This window comes from Eptatretus burgeri, chromosome 7, assembly GCF_056783735.1.
Source record: "Eptatretus burgeri isolate ZD-2024b chromosome 7, Ebu_testis_v1, whole genome shotgun sequence".
Taxonomy (NCBI): domain Eukaryota; kingdom Metazoa; phylum Chordata; class Myxini; order Myxiniformes; family Myxinidae; genus Eptatretus; species Eptatretus burgeri.
In genome coordinates this window covers 2017892-2039096 of record NC_140967.1, presented here as the reverse complement: position 1 = coordinate 2039096, position 21205 = coordinate 2017892, and the positions used below count along the sequence as shown (strand labels likewise).

The following is a 21205-nucleotide window of genomic DNA, read 5'->3' as shown; positions in this document are numbered from 1 at the left end:
TAAAATCGAAATGATACGACACAAACCCATTCATATTACCAGAGTTGGTGTCAAAGCCACCCAATGCTCGCCTGTATATACATTTATCGTTTTTAAAAGACTCGTCTAATAATTAATTTTTTTTTATAAAGCATTGCAGTGAAGTCTGATCCAAATAATTTTAAAGCAATATATGTAACTGTATATTGTCATCAGTAACAAGAGCGCAGGTGAGCACAATATACGCCCGAACAAGAAGGTATATACAGAATTGTGCTACTACATGGAAAACAGCATCCTGGTTGCCATGGCAACCACTTTAGATGACGAACGTATATCACGACACACCGTCTCCACAGTCTGTACCTATGTACCAAATATGAAACGTGAAAGTTGAAAACGTTGGGAGTTTTTGGGAGCGGACAGGAACGGACGGACGGACGGACGGACGGACAGACAGAGACAGACAGACAAACAGACAGACAGACAGAGACAGACGGACGGACGAACAGACGACCGGTATCACATATTACGCCCCGATATATACGTATATCGGGCGTATAAAAAATAGTGTGGTAGATAAAAACATTAGAAAGGAAAAAATAACTTGCACCAAAAACTTTAACATTTTCACGCTCACGCCGGGGGTATCACTATGGCTCCCTGTTCTTCGAATAGGCGAGCTAAAAACCAACGGTGTGCTTATTTCAGTTTGTCTTCATTACTAAAGCTTCACTTTATTTCAGGATAGGCCAACATGGAAAGTCTTGGGTACAAATTGTCGTTTTATAATATCATCACAAAATCTGATAAACACAGATAACATCCAAGGTCATAAACAACACAGGTAACTTTCCTTTGCACAGACTGTAAAAAAAAAAAAAAAAAACTACAAACGACTTCATTCGGAAGTAAAAACATGCCCCGAAAAAGGTTGCCTTTCACCTTTCCCCAAGAAAACACTGAACTTAGCTTTCAAACTCACCAAAATGGCTCTTGGCAGAGCACGAGGAATGCACAATAATCAACAAACCAGTCAATGCTACAGCACACAAACCTTAAGACTATATATTGTCGTCATCATCATCATCATCATCATCATCATCATCATCATCTTGACGTACCGATTCGCGTAGGATCGTTGATGTCCATCGAAGGCTCACAGTACGGCTTGAGCTCGTCTTCTTCGTGGCCCACATTCATCCACCGGTCCTTCATTATTTGCTGTAAATATAGGAATGAGGTTCATGCAGCAGGATATCTGAAGGAATTTAAATGTCCTTTCACTGACATTTTAAAGCAGTTTATAAAAATATCACCGCAAAGCGGGCGTAAGCCCTCAGCTCCTTGACGCAAACCAATTTCAAGATGGTGGCCATATTGAAAATCGCAGCATGCCCATTTTCGAAAGGAACCTTCCTCTACTCAACCCCAATACACCCACCAAAATGGATTTAATCGGACAAGGCGTTCTCCTCGAAATTGACGGAAACCAATTTCAAGATGGCTGCCGTGGCGGCCACAGTGAAAATCTCAACATGCCTATTTTCGAAAGGAACCTTCCTCTACTCAACCCCAACATACCCTGCAAAAATGGATTTAATCGGACAAGGCATTCTCCTCGAAATTGACAGAAACCAAAAGTTGACAGACGCCTGGACGGACGCTCGGACGCCCGCCGGACAACGCCTGTGACGACAATATCCCTTCGCCCAATTCGGGCTGAGTGGTAAAAGGCACTACCAAGTATATTTTGTAAAACTCAACACATCATGAAGCTACTTGGTGAGATTGAAGACATTTAGTACAACTTGCATACTGTCCCCAAATTAAATCTGTACCAACAACCTCAAACAACCCACAACCCTGATTCAGCCATATAAGATCCATTTTGTGGAACAACTTCATTGTGAGACCTGCTCCTGGTTAATCTCCCAAAATCCAAGCTTTATGCCCACCTCCACTCTTTTGTTCCTCTTTTCTCCAGGCTTTAATCCCACTCTTGCCTCCAGAAGATCAAGCAAGAGGTGCACCACCCTCTCAGGTCATCCCTTATGTTGACCCACAATCTTTTCTATCCCCATTAAGGCTACCAAACGCAACTCTCTTACTTGCAGGTTACTCTGCCCCACCCCTGTCTCTCCTCATTTCCTTTTTGCTCACTCCATTGCATGTTGTGTCCAACTGTGGCCCAACTGTCAGAATGTTGTTAGTTTCTCCACCATCATCTTACTTTTCCATGAGTGTCAAATGTACACAATAACCCTATTCCAAGATAAATTTGTACAACTTAGAAATGAACCAAATTACAAAATAAAAGCACTGGAATCATCCTCATGCACCAGAATAGTATACTCCACAGGTATCAGAATGAACACAAGATGGATATTAAAACTGGAATGAAACTCGAGGGTTTGTTGGCATAGAAGTTCCTACCATCTTATCCTACCATCCTACCAGTTCCGACCTACCATAAGCCCCACGTGGCAGAGAGAGAGAAACACCCCACGTGGCAGAGAGAGAGAAAAGCCCCATATGGCAGAGAGAAAAGCCCCACATGGCAGAGAGAAAAGCCCCACATGGCAGAGAGAAAAGCCCCACATGGCAGAGAGAAAAGCCCCACATGACAGAGATAAAAGCCCCACGTGGCAGAGAGAGGGAGAAATGCCCTACGTGGCAGAGAGAGGGAAAAACGCCCCACGTGGCAGAGAGAGAAAAGCCCCATATGGCAGAGAAAAAAGCCCCATATGGCAGAGAGAAAAGCCCCACATGACAGAGAGAGGGAGAAACGCCCCACGTGGCAGAGAGAGAAAAGCCCCACGTGGCAGAGAGAAAAACCCCACGTGGCAGAGAGAAAAACCCCACGTGGCAGAGAGAAAAACCCCACGTGGCAGAGAGAAAAACCCACGTGGCAGAGAGAAAAGCCCCACGTGGCAGAGATAAAAGCCCCATATGGCAGAGAGAGAGAGAAAAGCCCCATATGGCAGAGAAAAAAGCCCCATATGGCAGAGAGAAAAGCCCCACATGACAGAGATAAAAGCCCCACGTGACAGAGAGAGGGAGAAAAGCCCCATATGGCAGAGAGAGAGAGAAAAGCCCCATATGGCAGAGAGAGAGAGAAAAGCCCCATATGGCAGAGAGAGAGAGAAAAGCCCCATATGGCAGAGAGAGAGAGAAAAGCCCCATATGGCAGAGAAAAAAGCCCCATATGGGAGAGAAAAAAGCCCCATATGGCAGAGAGAAAAGCCCCACGTGACAGAGAGAGGGAGAAACGCCCCACGCGGCAGAGAGAAAACCCCACGTGGCAGAGAGAAAAACCCCACGTGGCAGAGAGAAAAACCCCACGTGGCAGAGAAAAACCCCACGTGGCAGAGAGAAAAACCCCACGTGGCAGAGAGAAAAACCCCACGTGGCAGAGAGAAAAACCCCACGTGGCAGAGAGAAAAACCCCACGTGGCAGAGAGAAAAACCCCACGTGGCAGAGAGAAAAACCCCACGTGGCAGAGAGAAAAACCCACGTGGCAGAGAGAAAAACCCCACGTGGCAGAGAGAAAAACCCCACGTGGCAGAGAGAAAAACCCCACGTGGCAGAGAGAAAAACCCCACGTGGCAGAGAGAAAAACCCACGTGGCAGAGAGAAAAGCCCCACGTGGCAGAGATAAAAGCCCCATATGGCAGAGAGAGAGAGAAAAGCCCCATATGGCAGAGAAAAAAGCCCCATATGGCAGAGAGAAAAGCCCCACATGACAGAGATAAAAGCCCCACGTGACAGAGAGAGGGAGAAAAGCCCCATATGGCAGAGAGAGAGAGAAAAGCCCCATATGGCAGAGAGAGAGAGAAAAGCCCCATATGGCAGAGAGAGAGAGAAAAGCCCCATATGGCAGAGAGAGAGAGAAAAGCCCCATATGGCAGAGAAAAAAGCCCCATATGGGAGAGAAAAAAGCCCCATATGGCAGAGAGAAAAGCCCCACGTGACAGAGAGAGGGAGAAACGCCCCACGTGGCAGAGAGAAAAACCCCACGTGGCAGAGAGAAAAACCCCACGTGGCAGAGAGAAAAACCCCACGTGGCAGAGAGAAAAACCCCACGTGGCAGAGAGAAAAACCCCACGTGGCAGAGAGAAAAACCCCACGTGGCAGAGAGAAAAACCCCACGTGGCAGAGAGAAAAACCCCACGTGGCAGAGAGAAAAACCCCACGTGGCAGAGAGAAAAACCCCACGTGGCAGAGAGAAAAACCCCACGTGGCAGAGAGAAAAACCCCACGTGGCAGAGAGAAAAACCCCACGTGGCAGAGAGAAAAAACGGTGGCCATGAGAACAATTTCACCCCATAATCATCGAATGGGATATTTTTGTGAATATATTAACACCAAGCCTCAATAATATTTCAATATATCAGATCGAAACTCACAACCTTTCCAAATGAAAGTGTTCTGTTTTTGCGTTTGGCAGCTTCGCTGCCAGGGTAACTATCATTTCTTGGAAGTGCAGCTGTGCCACTGACGCTGTGCTCCTCCACCAGTGCACTGGCATGTATTTTGTGACAGGCTGAGTCAACCCCACCTGGTGTTAATTCAGTGGAAACAAGGCTCAAACTCAGGACCCTGAGATCCTAAGCCAGCCACCCAAACCACTAAGCCACCACAACCATATGCATCGAAACTAAGAAATGTGTGTGTGTGTGTGTGTCACAGTGTGTCACAGTGTGTCACAGTGTGTCACAGTGTGTCACAGTGTGTGTGTGTGTGTGTGTGTGTGTGTGTGTGTGTGTGTGTGTGTGTGTGTGTGTGTGTGTGTGTGTGTGTGTGTGTGTGTGTGTGTGTGTGTGTGCGTGTGTGTCAGTGCGTCAGAGTGTCAGTGTGTCAGAGCGTCAGAGTGTCAGAGCGTCAGTGTGTGTCCTCCATAACTCCAAAACCATGAAACCTAGCAGCCTGAAAGTTTGCATGTATACAAAGAAAATTCCAAGGAAGTGTATGAGTGAAAATTCGGTGTTTGGGTTAACAAAAAAAACATCTTTTGAAGATAATTAACGGCCTTATTTAATTATATCCTTCATCAGGAGTATCCTCGGTCACTGCTCTCTTTGGGGTCTGAAGGCGTATCCAAGGTAACCTCGCTGGGGTCTGAAAGCCACTATGTTTTTTGGCTTGCTCAGCCACGCCTTCACGTGGAACAGGCCACAACAATTTCTTAATGACAGTTTTTTGGTTTTTATTCACTTTCCTCACTCATATTATTGAATGCCTGTTCATAATAGCTATGAATCGCTGGATATATATATATATATATATATATATATATATATATATATATATATATATATATATATATATATATATATATATATATCGCTTTTGTATGCGCTATAGTTTTTAACATTAGGAGCTTGGAGTGATTTAATGCATTACATGATACGATTTTACACGATATACTCTGATGAACGAATGAAAGTATATCATCAAAATATTATTTGGTGAAATAAGTGTCGAAATCTGGAGTCAATTCTGATAATTTAAAGAAATAACGAGTCTTATAACTAAGCTGATATACCTATTTACCAATAGCAAGGCTATGTTCCTTCCTCCATACATACACAAAAAAATATGAAATTTCCAAAGCATTAAATTATCTTTTTATCCTGTTTGGATAATTATAATGAGTGAACAAAAAGTTTTGGAATGTGCCAAAATTAGCCAGTTTCATTGAGCTATAAGTTTTAATGCATTCACTGCTCGACCTTGCGCCCTGTCCTTCAGAGGGACTGCCGATCCATAGCGTCTGACAGATCGGTGTCTCTACTTTGGGAGTTTTTGCGAGGTTCCGTACAGCGGATCAGAGCAAATCTAGTGAAAAAAAACAGACGTTTTAAATAGTCATAATGTTTGCGTGGACCATAAACAGATGTACTGCGTGACGAATGCACAGACGAGTAGGCAACGTGGCGGATTATCCGCGATGTTTATTTCATGGCCGATTAAACTTTGTGATGTCTCCAGGGTTATTCCACATAAAACAGCAACTCTTGTGGATAAAGTAATTATTTGAACGAAATCATTTAATTTCTTGAACTGCTGTGGGTGTGGTGAAGACTGGCTTTAAAGTTAAAGGGATCCTATATGGTATGCAGCACAGCCTGGGCAGCCATTCGTGAACAACCATTTAATTGGAGTGCTTGCTTGAGTGCTTAAGCCACTTGCCAAGAGCCCTACAGTCGACAGCGGAACCACACGAGCACATTCTGAGCAAATCATTCACTCACTGCAGCTGCTTTTGCTGTGGCACGTCGTCCCGAGCGAGCGCCTTGCCCTCTGCCTTCCCAAGCGAGCGCTTCGTGCTCGGTCATCCTGAGCGAGTGGTTCGTGCTCCATCATTCTGAGCGAGTTGTTAGGAAATAGCACTGGAGTTCCGAGCCATTTGCTGTATTAACGTGTGTTCTATATTTCTGAGCGAAATTTTTTTTTCCACCCGTCACACGCATCTGTTTATAAAGATTAATGTTTGTGATCATCTCCCTGAAACGTCTATGTAAACGCAACGTTGTTTTTCTGTGAAAGCTACTGTAGGTTTTTGGGTTGGATACATTAAGTACTGTAGTTGGTAATCACACTGACTCCAACGTGCTGATTCCTGAAAAATTGCTATCGGCCAAGCGTGCGTGCGTTTCCCCTCCCTCCTCTCTCTCCCCCTCCCTCCTTTCTTTCTCTCCCCTCCCTCCTCTCTCTCCCCTCCCTCCTTTCACTCTCTCTCCCCTCCTCCCCCTCCCCTCCATCCTCTCTCTCTCCTCCCTCTCTTTCCCCTCCCTCTCCCCCTCTCTCTCTGCTCCCCTCGTTGCTATCTTCCCCCCCACCCCCTTTACTTATTACCCCCACCCCACCCCCACCCCCACATTCAGTATTCTCGTCAGCTATGCGACCAGTGGTATTTGCTAATGTGAATTATATGTGTAAAAAATCTGGTCAAAATTCATCAAAGGTCAAGGTCAATGCCATCCAAAACATGTAAAACGTCGACTCGACAGCAATTAGAAAATGTATCAAGCAAGTTTGTTATGCACAACATTCCATCATGTAAAACAATGTAAAAAACACTAAAAAAATAACAATTTTTCAAATTACCAAGTTGCTGTTTCCATGGAAACTGTTGTTTATTCGGATTTCGCAAGTATCGTGATATGCAGACGTGTATTTTTCATCACTAACGATCGTTCCGAGCGGACTGCCACCGTCGATAAGGTAAACATGTACCACGTGCCACGGTCATAATCATCAAGTAATGTTGAATTCCCGTTTGTACCACGACACACTCCAAAACAATTTGCTCATTTGAGGTAACACCGCCAAACCCATCAGAAATGGGTTCCCTGCGAGTTATCCTAATTCTACCAAACTCGATATTTTATTTGAACCGTAAACCTCTCAACAGTTGTACAACGATGGCAAGAACTTCGGTAATTTTTGACCAAATTACCGACATTTCAGGATAATGAGCTCTGAAACAGTCGATTGAGGTTTTGAACACAAACACACAACAATTTACGGAGGTGGACACTTCAAGACCTGGGACGACTCCGACACACACACACCTTCTGAAACTTGCATATGGAGACAACAACCGACACACACACACACACACACACACACACACACACACACACACACACACACACACACACACACTAATGAAGGCCGTCAATGGCTTTGAAAAAGATGGATGAGTGTGTGCGATCACCAATGGCCTGGACAACCAGTTCCTGCTGCCAGAGGGCAATTTGGCTGACATTGACAGGGGTGATACTTGAGGATAGACATATCCTTGTTATCAACAGGACACATAGCTGCCATTGTAGAACCATGTCATGGTGCAGTTTATGCCAAAATTCAAGAAATTTGTAGGTTTCTGCAAAGTGCGTTCTCGGTGGGTGCCCAAAATGCTCACGGACAAACACAAACGGGCACGTTTGTGAAGGCGCCAATCAGTCCTCTCCAGTGATGCAAAGCAGATGGTGGTGCGTTATTATTTTATTTTTTTTAAACCAGTGATACAAGGAGAATCTCAACCCAATCACCACACGTGAAATATTTGTATTGGTATTACGAACAGGAGAGTCATCCTTGCAAAGGGAACACCCATCGTCACTGTCACCAAAAACGATCAAGCCATGTCCAAGTGTCAGGTCAGTGATGATGACAATATTCTGAGACCCTTAAGGGTGGCCTTGTTTGTCACCCACTTCAATGTGTGCCATAAAACAGTAAGTTCAACATGCAGCACATTTTTACAAATGGAACTGAAGCCAGAAATACACACCAAGAGTCATGGTGCACTCACCACCGGTGACACTGTGCAAATGGTAATACGTCTCCACCCATGGCGAGGACGACGGTGCAGTGCATTGACGAGCTTGGTTTTGAATCGTTACCCCAGCCACCATACGGTTCGGATATCACACCATTGGATTTTTATCCATTTAGCCCGATGAAGGAAGCTCTCCAAGGTCAGAACTTCGTAAAATGAAGAGGTTCGAGTGGCAATGCAAGAATGGATCGGGGACCAACCACCATCAGTTGATTACCAGGGTATCCATAACCTTGTGATGTGAATGGCAGAAGTGTGTAGATGTGGAAGGGGCCAGATGTCGAAAAATAAGTCTTCCTTACCGGTCGGTGAAGCATATTTGGTGGGCAATTCACAAATTCACTTAACGCATTGATTTACCCTCGTATATGTATTTTAACTAACGCAAGCACACAAACACACAGACAGAAAAAAGTGAACTCGGATTACGATATCAAAATGTAGGTCACAGTATTAAAATCGACCAGATGATGTCGCAGAGTTTGAGAAACTCTGTCTGTGTAAATCGATGTGTGTATGTATGACAAACAAACCCATTTCAATTAATTTCAGCATCACAGCAAGAGTAGCAAGCTTCGAGTTCAAATTTCTTTTTTTTTTTCTAACTCTGTCAAACATCTCGCACGCTTTGCTCGGCTAGTGGAAATTTTGCATCATCAGCAAGTCATTCCAGTGTTGACCAATCACAGTAGCTGCTGCAACATTTGTATTATGCATATATTGATAATCCCGCTCAAGTTCCTCGCTGCTGTTTTCGGAGAAATTTACCCAAAATTTTTTTTAACCCGCGTGCACGAAGACAAAAGTGGGGTTAAGCGGTTTGTTAACTTTGTCTGTAGACTAACGTCTACAGACATCAGTCGTTGTCTATGATCGTGGAACTACTTGATTTCAATTGAATGTTATATTTTGAACATTGCAGAACATGAATCGTAACACATACCTGCAGTTTTGCAGTACCTTGACTGAATTTGGCAAATTGTACGGACTCTCGTCCCGATGGCACATGTGCACAGAGTAATAAAAAGGCAAACGAGGGATGCCGGTAACGATGAGGGGTAAGAGAAAATGCAAAGGGTGGACAACATGGACACAAAAACAAATTTCTTTGACCAATTTGTAATTTTGTCAAGGTCTGAAGAGAGGGAAGAGGCTGCTGCCCGTCTGTCAGAAGGATGAGAGATGTCACGGCAGAGAATGGAGTCATCAGCAAAGGGATAAGGAGGATTTCCAGAGAGTCAGTGAGATCATTGATGAAGATTAGGAATATTATGAGGACTAAAACACTGCCTTGCAGTACTCCAGCCTTGACAGGGAGATGAGATGAAAGGGTTCCATTGAGGAAGTCAGTAATCCAAGAGTGGAGTTGGCCTTGGATTCCATAGGCAAAGAGTTTGGAGAGCAGGACAGGATGCCAGACTGGATCAAAAGCTCAAGATATGTCCAGAGAGACAGCCATGATCTTATGTGTGATGTTGAGAGCTTCAACCATTGTTGGGAGAGTTGAAGCAGAATGTTCAAGGTAGGGTGACCAGGTCTGAATCCAAGTTGATGAGCTGAGATGAGGCTGTTGGAGAAAAGGAATGATTTCATTTTACCTGTGATTCCATGACCTTGCTGATGATTGGAAGTACAGGAAGCTAATTGGGTTGTAGTGAAGGGGATGTGATTTTGCACTTTTTTATGTAATGCTGTGATGTTGGTGGATTTTCAATTGCCCAGGTGGATATAAGATACCAGTCCTGAAGCATAAAATAAAAAAAATAATATTAATAATAAAATATTGTGAAAACACGAAGCGCGAATGTCGAAGCAGGTCACACTTTATGACCCGCAAAAAGGTGGGGTCGACGAATAGCGAATCTGCAAAGTGAGGTTCCACAGTACTTGGGAAAATATTCACATCGTCTCATGTCCTGATGGCAGAGTAACCATGAGATCGCTGAAATTCAGCATTCGGACTAATATGGTGGCAGCTCGTGCTGTTTGCTTCGTGTAAAAGGAAAAGCAACAGTTACAAAGACTTTGCCCATGTCCGTTTTCTCAAGAATGTGTGGGGAAGGTCTTCTATGAATCCTCAAGGTAATACAAATTTGATCTGTTCAAACAAAGTTCCCCCAAAAAAACACAATCAAAATGTTGCATGTTGCAAAGTGGTAGACTATGCAACAATTCTTAAAATTGCTTTCAGAGAATAATTCCACTGTTCTGTACCAAAGTAAAGTTGGACTGATTGCATGTTTACAAACATACATGGACGTAAGACTTCTACCATTCCCAATTTCCTTTCATACAGGCGCACATGATAACATACATCGGGCATTACCGAGGCTGGTAACAATGTTGAAATGCCATAGTACTTAAAGGCCGAAACTTCCAATGTATTACTGATATAAGAGAATGACCAATGAGGTTCCAAAGAAAGTAAATGAGAAAATCCGAGTTCGTGTCAGCACCGGCGTTACAATGGAGGGGAAAAGGGGCTCACAGGCAGGTTTCCTCACCTCAAGGCTTCCTCGTTTAGTAGGATTGAGGACCAGGAATTTCTTGAGGAGGTTCTCACAGTCTGTTGACATGTAGAATGGGATGCGATATTTTCCTCGAAGAACCCGTTCACGGAGTTCCTATGGATGTCCGTAAAGTCGGTAGCAACAGTCAACTGGTTTCAGTTAAGCCTCGACAACAATCTTTCTGAAATCACTATTATCAGAATTAATGCACCAATGAAAATGATGAATTCAACATCCAATTGTACTGCATCAACTTTTGAGGAGTTAAGCCAACTACAGTGCCTTCAGAAAGTATTCACAACCCTCGACTTTTGTCACATTTTGTTGTGTTACGGCCTGAATTTCAAATGGACTGAATCTAAATTTTTTGTCACCGATCTACACAAGATACCCCATAATGACAAACTGAAAACATGTTTTTCGAAATTTTTACAAGTTTATTGAAAATGAAATATCTAATTTACATAACTATTCAACCCCCTGAATCAATACTTTGTAGAAGAGCCTAAGGCAGTGATTACAGCTTCGAGTCTGCTTGGGTATGTCTGGATCTGGGGATTTTCTCCCATTCATCCTTGCAGATTTGCCCAAGCTCTGTCAAGTTGGATGAGGAGTGTCGGTGAACAGCAATCTTCAAATCTTTCCACAAATTCTCATTGGGATTTAAGTTTGAGCTTTGGCTGGGCCACTCAAGGACTTTAACATTCTTGTTTTGAAGCCATTCCAGTGTTGCTTTGCTGTATGCTTGGGGTCATTGTCCTGTTGGAACATAAATCTAAACCACAGTCCAAGGTCTTTTGCACTCTGAAGCAGGTTCTCCTCAAGGATTTGCCTGCATTTGGCTCCATTTATTGTTCCCTCTATCCTAACAAGTTTTCCAATCCCTGCCAGTGAAAAGCATCCCCAAAGCATGATTCTGCCACCGCCATGCTTCACGGTCGGGATTGTGTTAGATGGGTGATGAGCTGTGCTCGGTTTTTGGCAGACGTAGCGCTTTACATTCAGGCCAAAGAGTTCAAATTTTGTCTCATCAGACCACAGAATCTTTTTCCTCATGCTCTCGGAGACTTTCACGTACCTTTTTGTAAACATCAGGCATGCCGTCATGTGACATTTTCACAGGAGTGGCTTCCGTCTGGATACTCTCCGATTAAGTCTAGATTTGTGAAGTGCTGCAGAGACTGTTGTCCTTCTGGCAGGTTCTCTCATCTCAGAAAGGAACTCTGTAGTTCTGCCAGAGTGGTCATTCATTTCTTGGTGACCCTCCCAGATCAAAGTGCTTCTTGCCGGTTGCTCAGTTTGGTCGGACGGCCAGCTCAAGAAAGAGTCCACATACACACAGTACATACATGGGGAGCATGCGCCACAGCGAGTTGCTGCGTCCACTTTCCGTCAGTACTCGAGGGGCCTCCATCTGGCCATCCCCCAAGCAGATGCCTGGCCCATCCCCATCTTTTTGGGATAGGACATTCCAGGCATCCACCCGAAGGAACCACCTCAGGATAAGATGAGGAGACCGCCGTCTGGTGGACGACACCTCAGCACCACCCTGCCACAAACCTCAGTGTGTTTTGCGGAATTAAGTGTTTTGTGGCAGCCGGAGTGCAAATCTTGCCACCAACCGCCTAGGGAAGGTAACCAACTCCAGAAGGATGTCCACAGATGCAGTTGGCACCAGATATTGATGGCCATTGGCACACAAGGAGTTCCTCCACCCTTTGTTTAGGTTTTGGATTTAATCCTGCTGGGTGTCCATGTCCATACACCCTCTACACCAGGGGGATCTGATGAGGGAAGCCGGTTTAGTTGTCCACACTCGACCATGAACAGGTTAGTATGGGTTTACACATTACCCGTAGCAAGTCACAGACCTGATCTGGCCTGACCTGACAATCAAGAAGAGTCTGGGTCGTTCCATATTCATTCCATTTCCTAATGACGGAGCACACTTTGCTCTTTGGAACTTTCAACACTCCAGAAATTGGTTTATACACTTCCCCAGATCTATGCATCCTCACAATTCTATCTCTGGACAGTTCCTTGGACTTCATGGGATCGTTTCTGCTCTGACATGCACCGTCAACTGTGGGACCTTATATAGAAAGGTGTGTTTCTTTCTAAATCATTTCCAATCAATTGGCTTGGCCACAGGTGGACTCCAATCAAGTTTTAGAGGCATCTCAAGGATGATCAAAGGAAATTGGATGCACCTGAGCTCAGAGCTCAATTTATGCCTGGTGTTGGTTTAATGGTTATGGTGGTTGGCTTGGGATCCTAGGGTCCTGAGTTCAAATCCTGCTCCACCATCGAATACATACCTGGTGGGGTTGACTCGGCCTGTCATCCTTCCGAGGTCGGAAAAATGTGTGTCAGCTTTCTGGGAGGATTGAGCCGTTGGAGTATCCTGCGTCGAAGTGGTGACCCATCCAGGATTGTGCCCAAAATCCCAGGAAACTGCTTCGGTAGCACCAACGCTCTGGACGGAGTATGGTCCCAATGGATGGATGGATGGATGAGCTAAATTTGGAGCCTCGTAGCAAAGGGCTTGAATACTTAAGGACGCAAGATATGTTCGATTTTCATTTTTCATTTAATTTGTAAAAACTTTGATGAAAATAAATTCCACTTTGACATAATGGGGGTATTTTGTGTAGATCAGCGACAAAAAAAATCTCAGTTTAGTCCATTCTAAATTCAGACTGTAACACAACAAAATGTGAAAAAGTCGAGGGGTGTGAATACTTTCTGAAGGCACTGTTGCACAATTGGAGCACACATGCAGCATCACAAATCTCTACGAACCAATCGATCTCCATGTTTTAGCATATCGTATCATCGATTCACATTGGTGAGGCAAATCTCCAATGGCGTCAGAATACGACAATTGAGGTCTTGGCCCAATAACCCGAACAAGGATAGTTGTGTTAATGGGAAATTATGACCATTTGAAATCCATTTCTGCAGAAAAAAAAAGTAAACAGGTCATTGTGAAGAACAGTGTGTTTTGGTGATTGTGAAACACACCTTAAGGTTCTGCCCATCGAAGGGTAATGAGCCGCTGACCAGGGTGTAAAGAATGACCCCGAGACTCCACACGTCCACTTCAGGTCCGTCATACTTTTTACCCTGAAAGAGTTCTGGTGCAGCGTATGGAGGACTCCCACAGAACGTGTCCAGTTTGCTGCCGTGCTTGAACTCATTGCTGAAACCATAATCAGCAATCTTGATGTTCATGTCCGAGTCCAAGAGAAGGTTCTCAGCCTGTTTCAAAAACAGTCAAATTCAAACAATCACTTCTCATGATCTTAACCAAAGCTTTTATTGTGCATTTTGATGATTCGTATACATCTAGTTTGGACAAAATGAATATTTTGAAAAAAGAAAAAAGGGAAATTAAACACCAAAGCAGTGCAATGCTGGTTGAAGCAAGGCAGTGATTAGGAGGGGGGAGCAAAAATAGTCAGAACATTCCTACTCCTCAAACAGCTCTCCACTCCGAGAACATCCCAGGCCATGAAACAACTCTTCACTCTGAGAACATCCCGACCCACCAGACAACTCTTCACTCTGAGAACATCCCAAGCCATTAAACAACTCCACTCCGAGAACAACTACAAGTGCCACTTCTTTTGACCATTGTGCAAGTTCTTAAAGTGTTATGGTTATGACACACAAAGTAAAATTTGCCTGGCCCTCATTAATTTAAAACCACCAACACTCATTCCCATTTAAATATATATATATATATATATATATATATATATATATATATATAAAATAATAATAATAACAACTAATAATAACAATAATTTTATTTTTTTTAATCTGTGAGCCAGTCGTGTTAGAATCAGTTTGTGTTGAAAGCCATTTGTATCCCCGTTTGAAAGGGAAAATATATTGTTCGCAGCTAAAATTAAATTTACAATTTAAACAAGTGCATCACAATGCCAAGAAGAAAAGAAAAAAAGCCAAAAAAGAAAAAGAAAAAGAAAAGGATTGGAATCGCTTTAGCAAGTTGTCATACCCTTCCATCCACCCATGGTACACTGAAGCTTGTGGCGAGGCTGTTGTTGTGAAACAAATTGCCTTCGCCTCGTGGAAGGCAAATCAAATTGAAGGCAATCCCACTTCCTTCCACAAAGCTCGGAACAAGTGTGCGTCTACCCTCAGGAGAGCCAGGAAACAACATCTTTCTTATCTGAAGTCTGAACTCTCAAACCTGTCTCCCACTTCCAAATCCTGGTGGCGTCTCGTTCAGTCTTTTTCTGGTGTATGGTCCCCCTCCATCCCCTCTCTGACCTCAAATGGCCACACAGCTGACACTGCACGTGAAAAGGCTGAATGCTTAAACTCCGTGTTTGCTTCCAAATCTTGTGTCCCAAACCCATCGCTTTCTGTACCCACCTTACCCAGTCGCACCCAACTGTTCCTGGGCTCAGTGTCCTTTTCTCCTGACAAGGAGAAAACATTGAAGTGTAAACCAAGTCAGCTCTTTACTGAAAGATATCGTGAAGTTGATGTCAATAAATGTGAAGTTCAGAGAGAGAGAGGAAAGGGAGAGGGGAACTGGAATGGAGGGTATTGCTGTGCGGCCGGGAAATTGTTCCACCTCGTCCTGTGGCCCGTGGTGCTTCACCTGGAACCCACCACCAGAAAGTTCACCCGTAATGGAGCCGAAAACAACCTCAAAGAAAATCTCTGAGATATCTCTGAAAGAATTCTTAACCTCTCTGAAATATCTCTAAAATAACCTGTGAAATATCTCCAAAAAGAACCTCCTCTAAAATACCTCCAAAAAGAAACTGCTCTGAAATATCTCCAAAAAGAACCTGCTCTGAAATAACTCCAAAAATAACCTCCTCTGAAATATCTCCAAAAAGAACCTCCTCTGAAATATCTCTAAACCCCCCCTCATCCCCGCCACCCCGAAATATCTCCAAAAAAAAATCTCCTCTGAAATATCTCTAAAAAAGAACCTCCTCTGAAATATCTCCAAAAAGAACGTCCTCTGAAATATCTCCAAAAAGAACCTCCTCTGAAATATCTCTAAACCCCCCCCACCCCTCCTCCCCACCACCCCGAAATATCTCCAAAAAGAATCTCCTCTGAAATATCTCTAAAAAAGAACCTCCTCTGACATATTTCGAAAAATAACCTCCTCTGAAATATCTCCAAAATAATTCTTAACCTCTCTGAAATATCTCCAAAAATAACCTCCTCTGAAATGTCTCCAAAAAGAACCTCCTCTGGAATGTCTCCAAAAAGAACCTCCTCTGAAATGTCTCCAAAAAGAACCTCCTCTGAAACATTTCCAAAAACAAACCTCCTCTGAAATATTTCCAAAAAAACCTCTGAAATATGTCCAAAAGAAGTATTAACCTCTGAAATATTTCTAAAATAGCCCATGAAATATTTCCGAAATAACCTCCTCTGAAATATTTCCGAAATAACCTCCTCCGAAATATTTCCGAAATAACCTCCTCCGAAAGAACGTCCTCTGAATCCACCAAGAACGCTATTTTATATGCTCTGAGTGGGGTGGAGCCTTGCATCCCCAACAGGTGTAACCGTGCTGTGTGCCAACTAATCTCTACCCCTCATGTTCCGAGTGTGCCGTGTTCATTGGCCCAAACTACGCCTGCGTTCTGACGTCTTAACATCACCTGACATCAAAGCCATCGGACCGGAAATGGCGACATTCATCTTTGAGGTGGGCCATGTGGCCGATCTCACGAATTAACGGGGCAGATTGCATTGCTTCCCACTGGTAGTGCAAGCATCCTGGAGGGTCGCGGATGGTTCCCCATGCAGCACGATGGCGGATGCTGTTGTCGATCAAAGGCGAGTGGCTGAGATGGTGGTTGGAGCATTGTTTGGAACAGCGCCGCTGTGGTAGAGCGATTGTTGAGGCTGAAGTGGATGGCGTGGGAGCAAAGCGAGGCGATAGTTGGACGATAAGTTCTACGGACAGTTCCTTGGACTCCACGGGAGAGTTTCTGCTCTGAAATGCACTGTTAACTGTGGGACCTTGTATAGAAAGGTGTGTTTCTTTCTAAATCATGTCCAATCAATTGACGTGGCCTCAGGTGGACTCCAATCAAGTTGTGCAGACATTTCAAGGATGATCAAAGGAAATTGGATGCACCTGAGCTCAATTCCCACACCCCCTTCAATCCCACTCTTCCCTGCAGGTCTCCAAAACAGCTGTTCACCACCATCTCTTATCTTCCCCCATCCAAAACCATGATCTTTCGACCCCCGTTAATCAATCCCAAACCCACCTCCATCAAATTCCCTGCTTTCCTTACTGAATTTTTGGAGTGCCATGGCAAAGGGGTTGAATACTTATTGGCATTTCAGCTTTTCATTTTCACTTTGTTATTGCGGGGTATCTTGTGTACACCGGTGAGTAAAAATTTAAATTTAATCCATTTTAAACTCAAGCTGTAACACAACAAAAGTGGAACGGTGTGGATACTTCCTGAAGGCACTGCAAGCGAATGAGGTGGGGCGTGGGCAGTTCGATGGTTTCAAATTAAAAGATAGAAAAATTGGAAGAAAGCGGAGAAAAACCAAACTAATTCCTCACCACATATCCCTTTGTCGCCCATTAGACACAAGGGATGGACCCGACCTGCAACAAGTACGAAAGAAATAACTATCTTGGGAACTGCTATATGTTGGTTGCCATTACTGAGGAGTTGAAGCTCGCAGAACCGTGACAATAGATAATATGGAATCTGTACCTGGCATCCTGGGATTAATCACCTTAATTAATTTTCCTATGAAAAAGTACAAAGGGAAAAAAAATGACCCAACTCCCATTTGTTTATCCAACATCACCCATTGGTTCCATTTCCTAACTATCCATATTAAAGATCTTTAAAAGGTCCACAGAATCAGATTTTTTTTTGATGTAATATTGATTTTTAAGTAATAAACAAAGAACTGAACATGGTTTTTAATTCTGTTCCTTTTTTTTTTGAAGTGTCAAAGTTTAAAAATGCCAACTCGGCGGACACCGCCCTTAAAAATTGCAGAAAACTGCCATAATAATTACTTCATCTGCGTGACGTAGTCGAGGGAACAGCCGTCTCAGTACGCAATGGATAATGGCCGCACAACTCGCTTCAGACTCGTCAGGAAGTGAATTTGACGAATAATTTTCTGATCAAGAACCCTTAGATTATGACGATAGTCAAAATCACGATGTCAAAGGTGCTGTCAGACCGTACAGGCATGAACCCGAGGTGGAAACCGGGGATGACATCGTTCATGAAAAACCTGGCGTTCACAACAATCGGGACGACGTTGAAGAAAGAATCGGCAATAACAACTGGAAAGTGGTAAATGTGGAGTTTCATGGCATTTTGATGTAGCACTTCTCTGTATTTCTTGTAGTACTAGAACGGTACACGGTAGAGTGCGTGCCTCTGCCAGACTGAACAGTTTATACTTTGTATCCCACTGATGACTTTATTGAAATTCCATCACTGCGATTCCAACCCAAACACACTTAATCTCATTGGCAAATGAAAGCAATTGAACAAATTTTCAAATGATTACATCACTCTGAGCAATTGGTGTGACGACGTCATTACAGGGATTCCAACTCCGACCTGGCCTTATTGACAGTACACTGTAGGCCTACCACCTTGACTATTCCAAATATAGTTCGTGGTAACTGAAAAAACACAACAGGGTAAATAGCATACCAGGCTTAAGGTATGAAGTATGGGGAGGGTTGTATTCATTGAGCATTACAAGTAATATTTCAGAGGGTGTCTGTTTTAATGTTATGGAGTGTGAGGGGGGGTGGTGGGTGTCACATTTGGGCAAAAAAAAGTCATATCATTTGTGAATAGCCCCTGATAAGTTTCTGTGAAGTTGGTGATAGCATGATAGGGGAGCAGAAAATGTTACATGTTCTGCTGTTTCAATGAGGGAATGCCCGTTTGCCTTTATAAGTGGGAGGAGGGTGACTAAAGATGGGACGGTTTTGGAAAGGGGGAAGTGGGATTGAGGACTTTTGGTGGAACATCGGGCAAGGGGGGGGGGGTTGAAGGCTTGAGTGCGGGTAGGGAATCGATGCCTTAGGGTTGGGAGGGAAGGTGAGGACTTGGGGTTGGATTGGGTGGGGGGGGAGGAAATCAAGGGTGTGTGTGTGTGTGTGTGTGTGTGTATGTCACTGTGGGGAGGGGTGAAACACTCACCTGATGGTTAATGTCCTGGTAAATAACAAGTGACAAAACTCAAAAGTAGAAGTCAGACAATAACTATTACAGTCTCCAAGTTGTAGACCCTTTTTATGTCGAGTATGTGTCAACTTGCATCGCGCACAGCTTTTCTCCAGCGCTGAACGTTTATGCCTGCCATGCCTGGCCCGCGCGAGCCCGGTGGAGCACACAGCCGCAAATCACAAGCATCACAATGACAAAGTTGTTTGTTGCTGTCAAACTATGCACCATGGTCATGGAGATTAAACATAATTTCATAGTGTTCTCCGTTCTGAAGATTATCTATCTGCTTGGCACAGAGAACTCATATATGTATTACTATTAGCCGTGGTTACGGCTGTACGCCTGATTCGGCTGTACCTGCACGTATGTCTGATGTGTAATGTAGAAAGTTACTGATTGATAATTAAAGTGGTGGCGACAATGCCGTTGTTAACTATAAACGTGACAAAAATAAATAAATAACACCACTTACCCTCAGTTTTGTGTGGTTTCCACAGCTGTTCTGTCCATTTTCTTATTTTCCAATGGATTTAAATTACAATATCTCAAATCTTCATGAGGATCGCATCGGCTGTCAATCACTTCAATTTACTCATCCCAAACTGAGAATACAGGCTGGTGTCGTACGAATAATTTTCAAAATGGGTGTGGCAAATAACACTTGAAGCAGTTGGCCCGTGCCACTTTCCTCTGGTTAGTTTTACCTTCGCTATCCACATTTTCCTGACAACCGCATCTCTTGGGAAAACATGCACGCACACACCATCTTTTGTTGTAGTGCTACAACCAGAAACAATACATCCAGATGGCATTCTCAGTATTTTTTCAGAGTTAAAAGTATGTAGGTCAGGTCAGGAATGAGACCATGTGCCGGAGCAGCGCGTCGCTGCTTCCACTTTCCGCCGGTACTCCAGGGGCCTCCGTCTGGCCATCCCCCAGGCAGATGCCTGATCCATCTCCATCTCCTTGCAACCACAAGGCACAGGATTGGCACATTGGCCTCTTCCACTCACGACGCTCCCTCGCTGAGAGAATCTGGTGAGGAGGATCAGCGCCAGGAAAACGAGCCACATGTCCATACAGCCGCAGCTGATGCTCACGGACGATGCAGGTAACAAATCTAATCCAAGTCTCTCTCAGCAACCGCTCCTTGGACAGAAAGTCTGACCAGCGATAGCCAAGGATTCTCAGAAGAGACCTGGTTCCAAAGGAATTAAGTTGCCATCTCAGATCCCTGGTCAGAGTCCAAGTCTCACATCCGTAGAGCAAGACTGGAAGCACCAAGGACTTGAAGGACCTTCTGCACAGGTACCGGCAGCGCCATACCCCATGATCAAGTGAATCCATGACTCCCCGGGCCTGACCAGACGCCTACTGAACTCTGGCTCACAGCCAGCAGGGACATGAATATCACTACCAAGGAAAGTGAATCTCTCCACGGCCTCAACATCTTCGCCACAAGCAGGTACAGACAGGATAGCAGCATCCAAGATGTCATTGAAAGCCTGGATCTTAGTTTTGACCAAGGAAATCCATAATCCCAGCGGCTCCGACTCCTCATTCAGCACCCCGAGGGCCCCCAAAAGAATATCTAAGGTCTCCACAAAGATGACTGAATCATCTGCGAAATCAAGGTCAAAGGTCTTGAGATTGGCAAAGATGCACCGCAGCCTAATCTCTCCAACATCCTCCCCAGAATTTAGTTCATACAAGTGCTGAAAAGTGTGGGGGCAAGTACACACCACTGATGAACGACAGTAATAACTTGCAATAACTCAGAGATGATACCACCACATCTCACCGCACTCTCAGTCCCAGAATTTAGTTCAGATATCAGATTGATCAGTTTTGGTGGCACCCCACAAAGACCAAGAATCCTCCAAAGGGCATCCCGATTCGCTGAATCAAAAGCTTTAACAAGATCAATAAAGGCTACTAGCAGCCCTGCCGAAACTCTCATCTGCTTTTGGTGAGGACCCGAAGAGCAAGGAGATGGTCAATCGTTGACCTCTTTGGTGTAGAGCCTGACTGCTCTGGAGGCTGGTGCTCAAGCAGATGGTGGTGAACCCTATCAAGAATTATCCGAGCAAAGGCCTAACCCGGCATTGAAAGCAGTGTTACC

At 44.2% G+C, this 21205-nt stretch overlaps 1 protein-coding gene across 3 annotated transcripts in view; it reads right to left on the bottom strand.

Moving 5' to 3' along the window:
* LOC147022550 (MAP/microtubule affinity-regulating kinase 3-like) overlaps positions 1-21205 on the bottom strand; it is a 145052-nt gene that overhangs the window by 51773 nt on the left and 72074 nt on the right. For all 3 annotated transcript variants that reach the window (XM_085887237.1, XM_085887235.1, XM_085887238.1), the window contains exons 8-10: positions 13868-14104; positions 10838-10957; positions 1104-1203 (exon numbers count right to left, since the gene is read on the bottom strand). In XM_085887237.1, coding sequence (XP_085743363.1) covers positions 1104-1203; positions 10838-10957; positions 13868-14104 — 457 coding nt within the window. The remainder of the gene's footprint in view (positions 1-1103; positions 1204-10837; positions 10958-13867; positions 14105-21205) is intronic.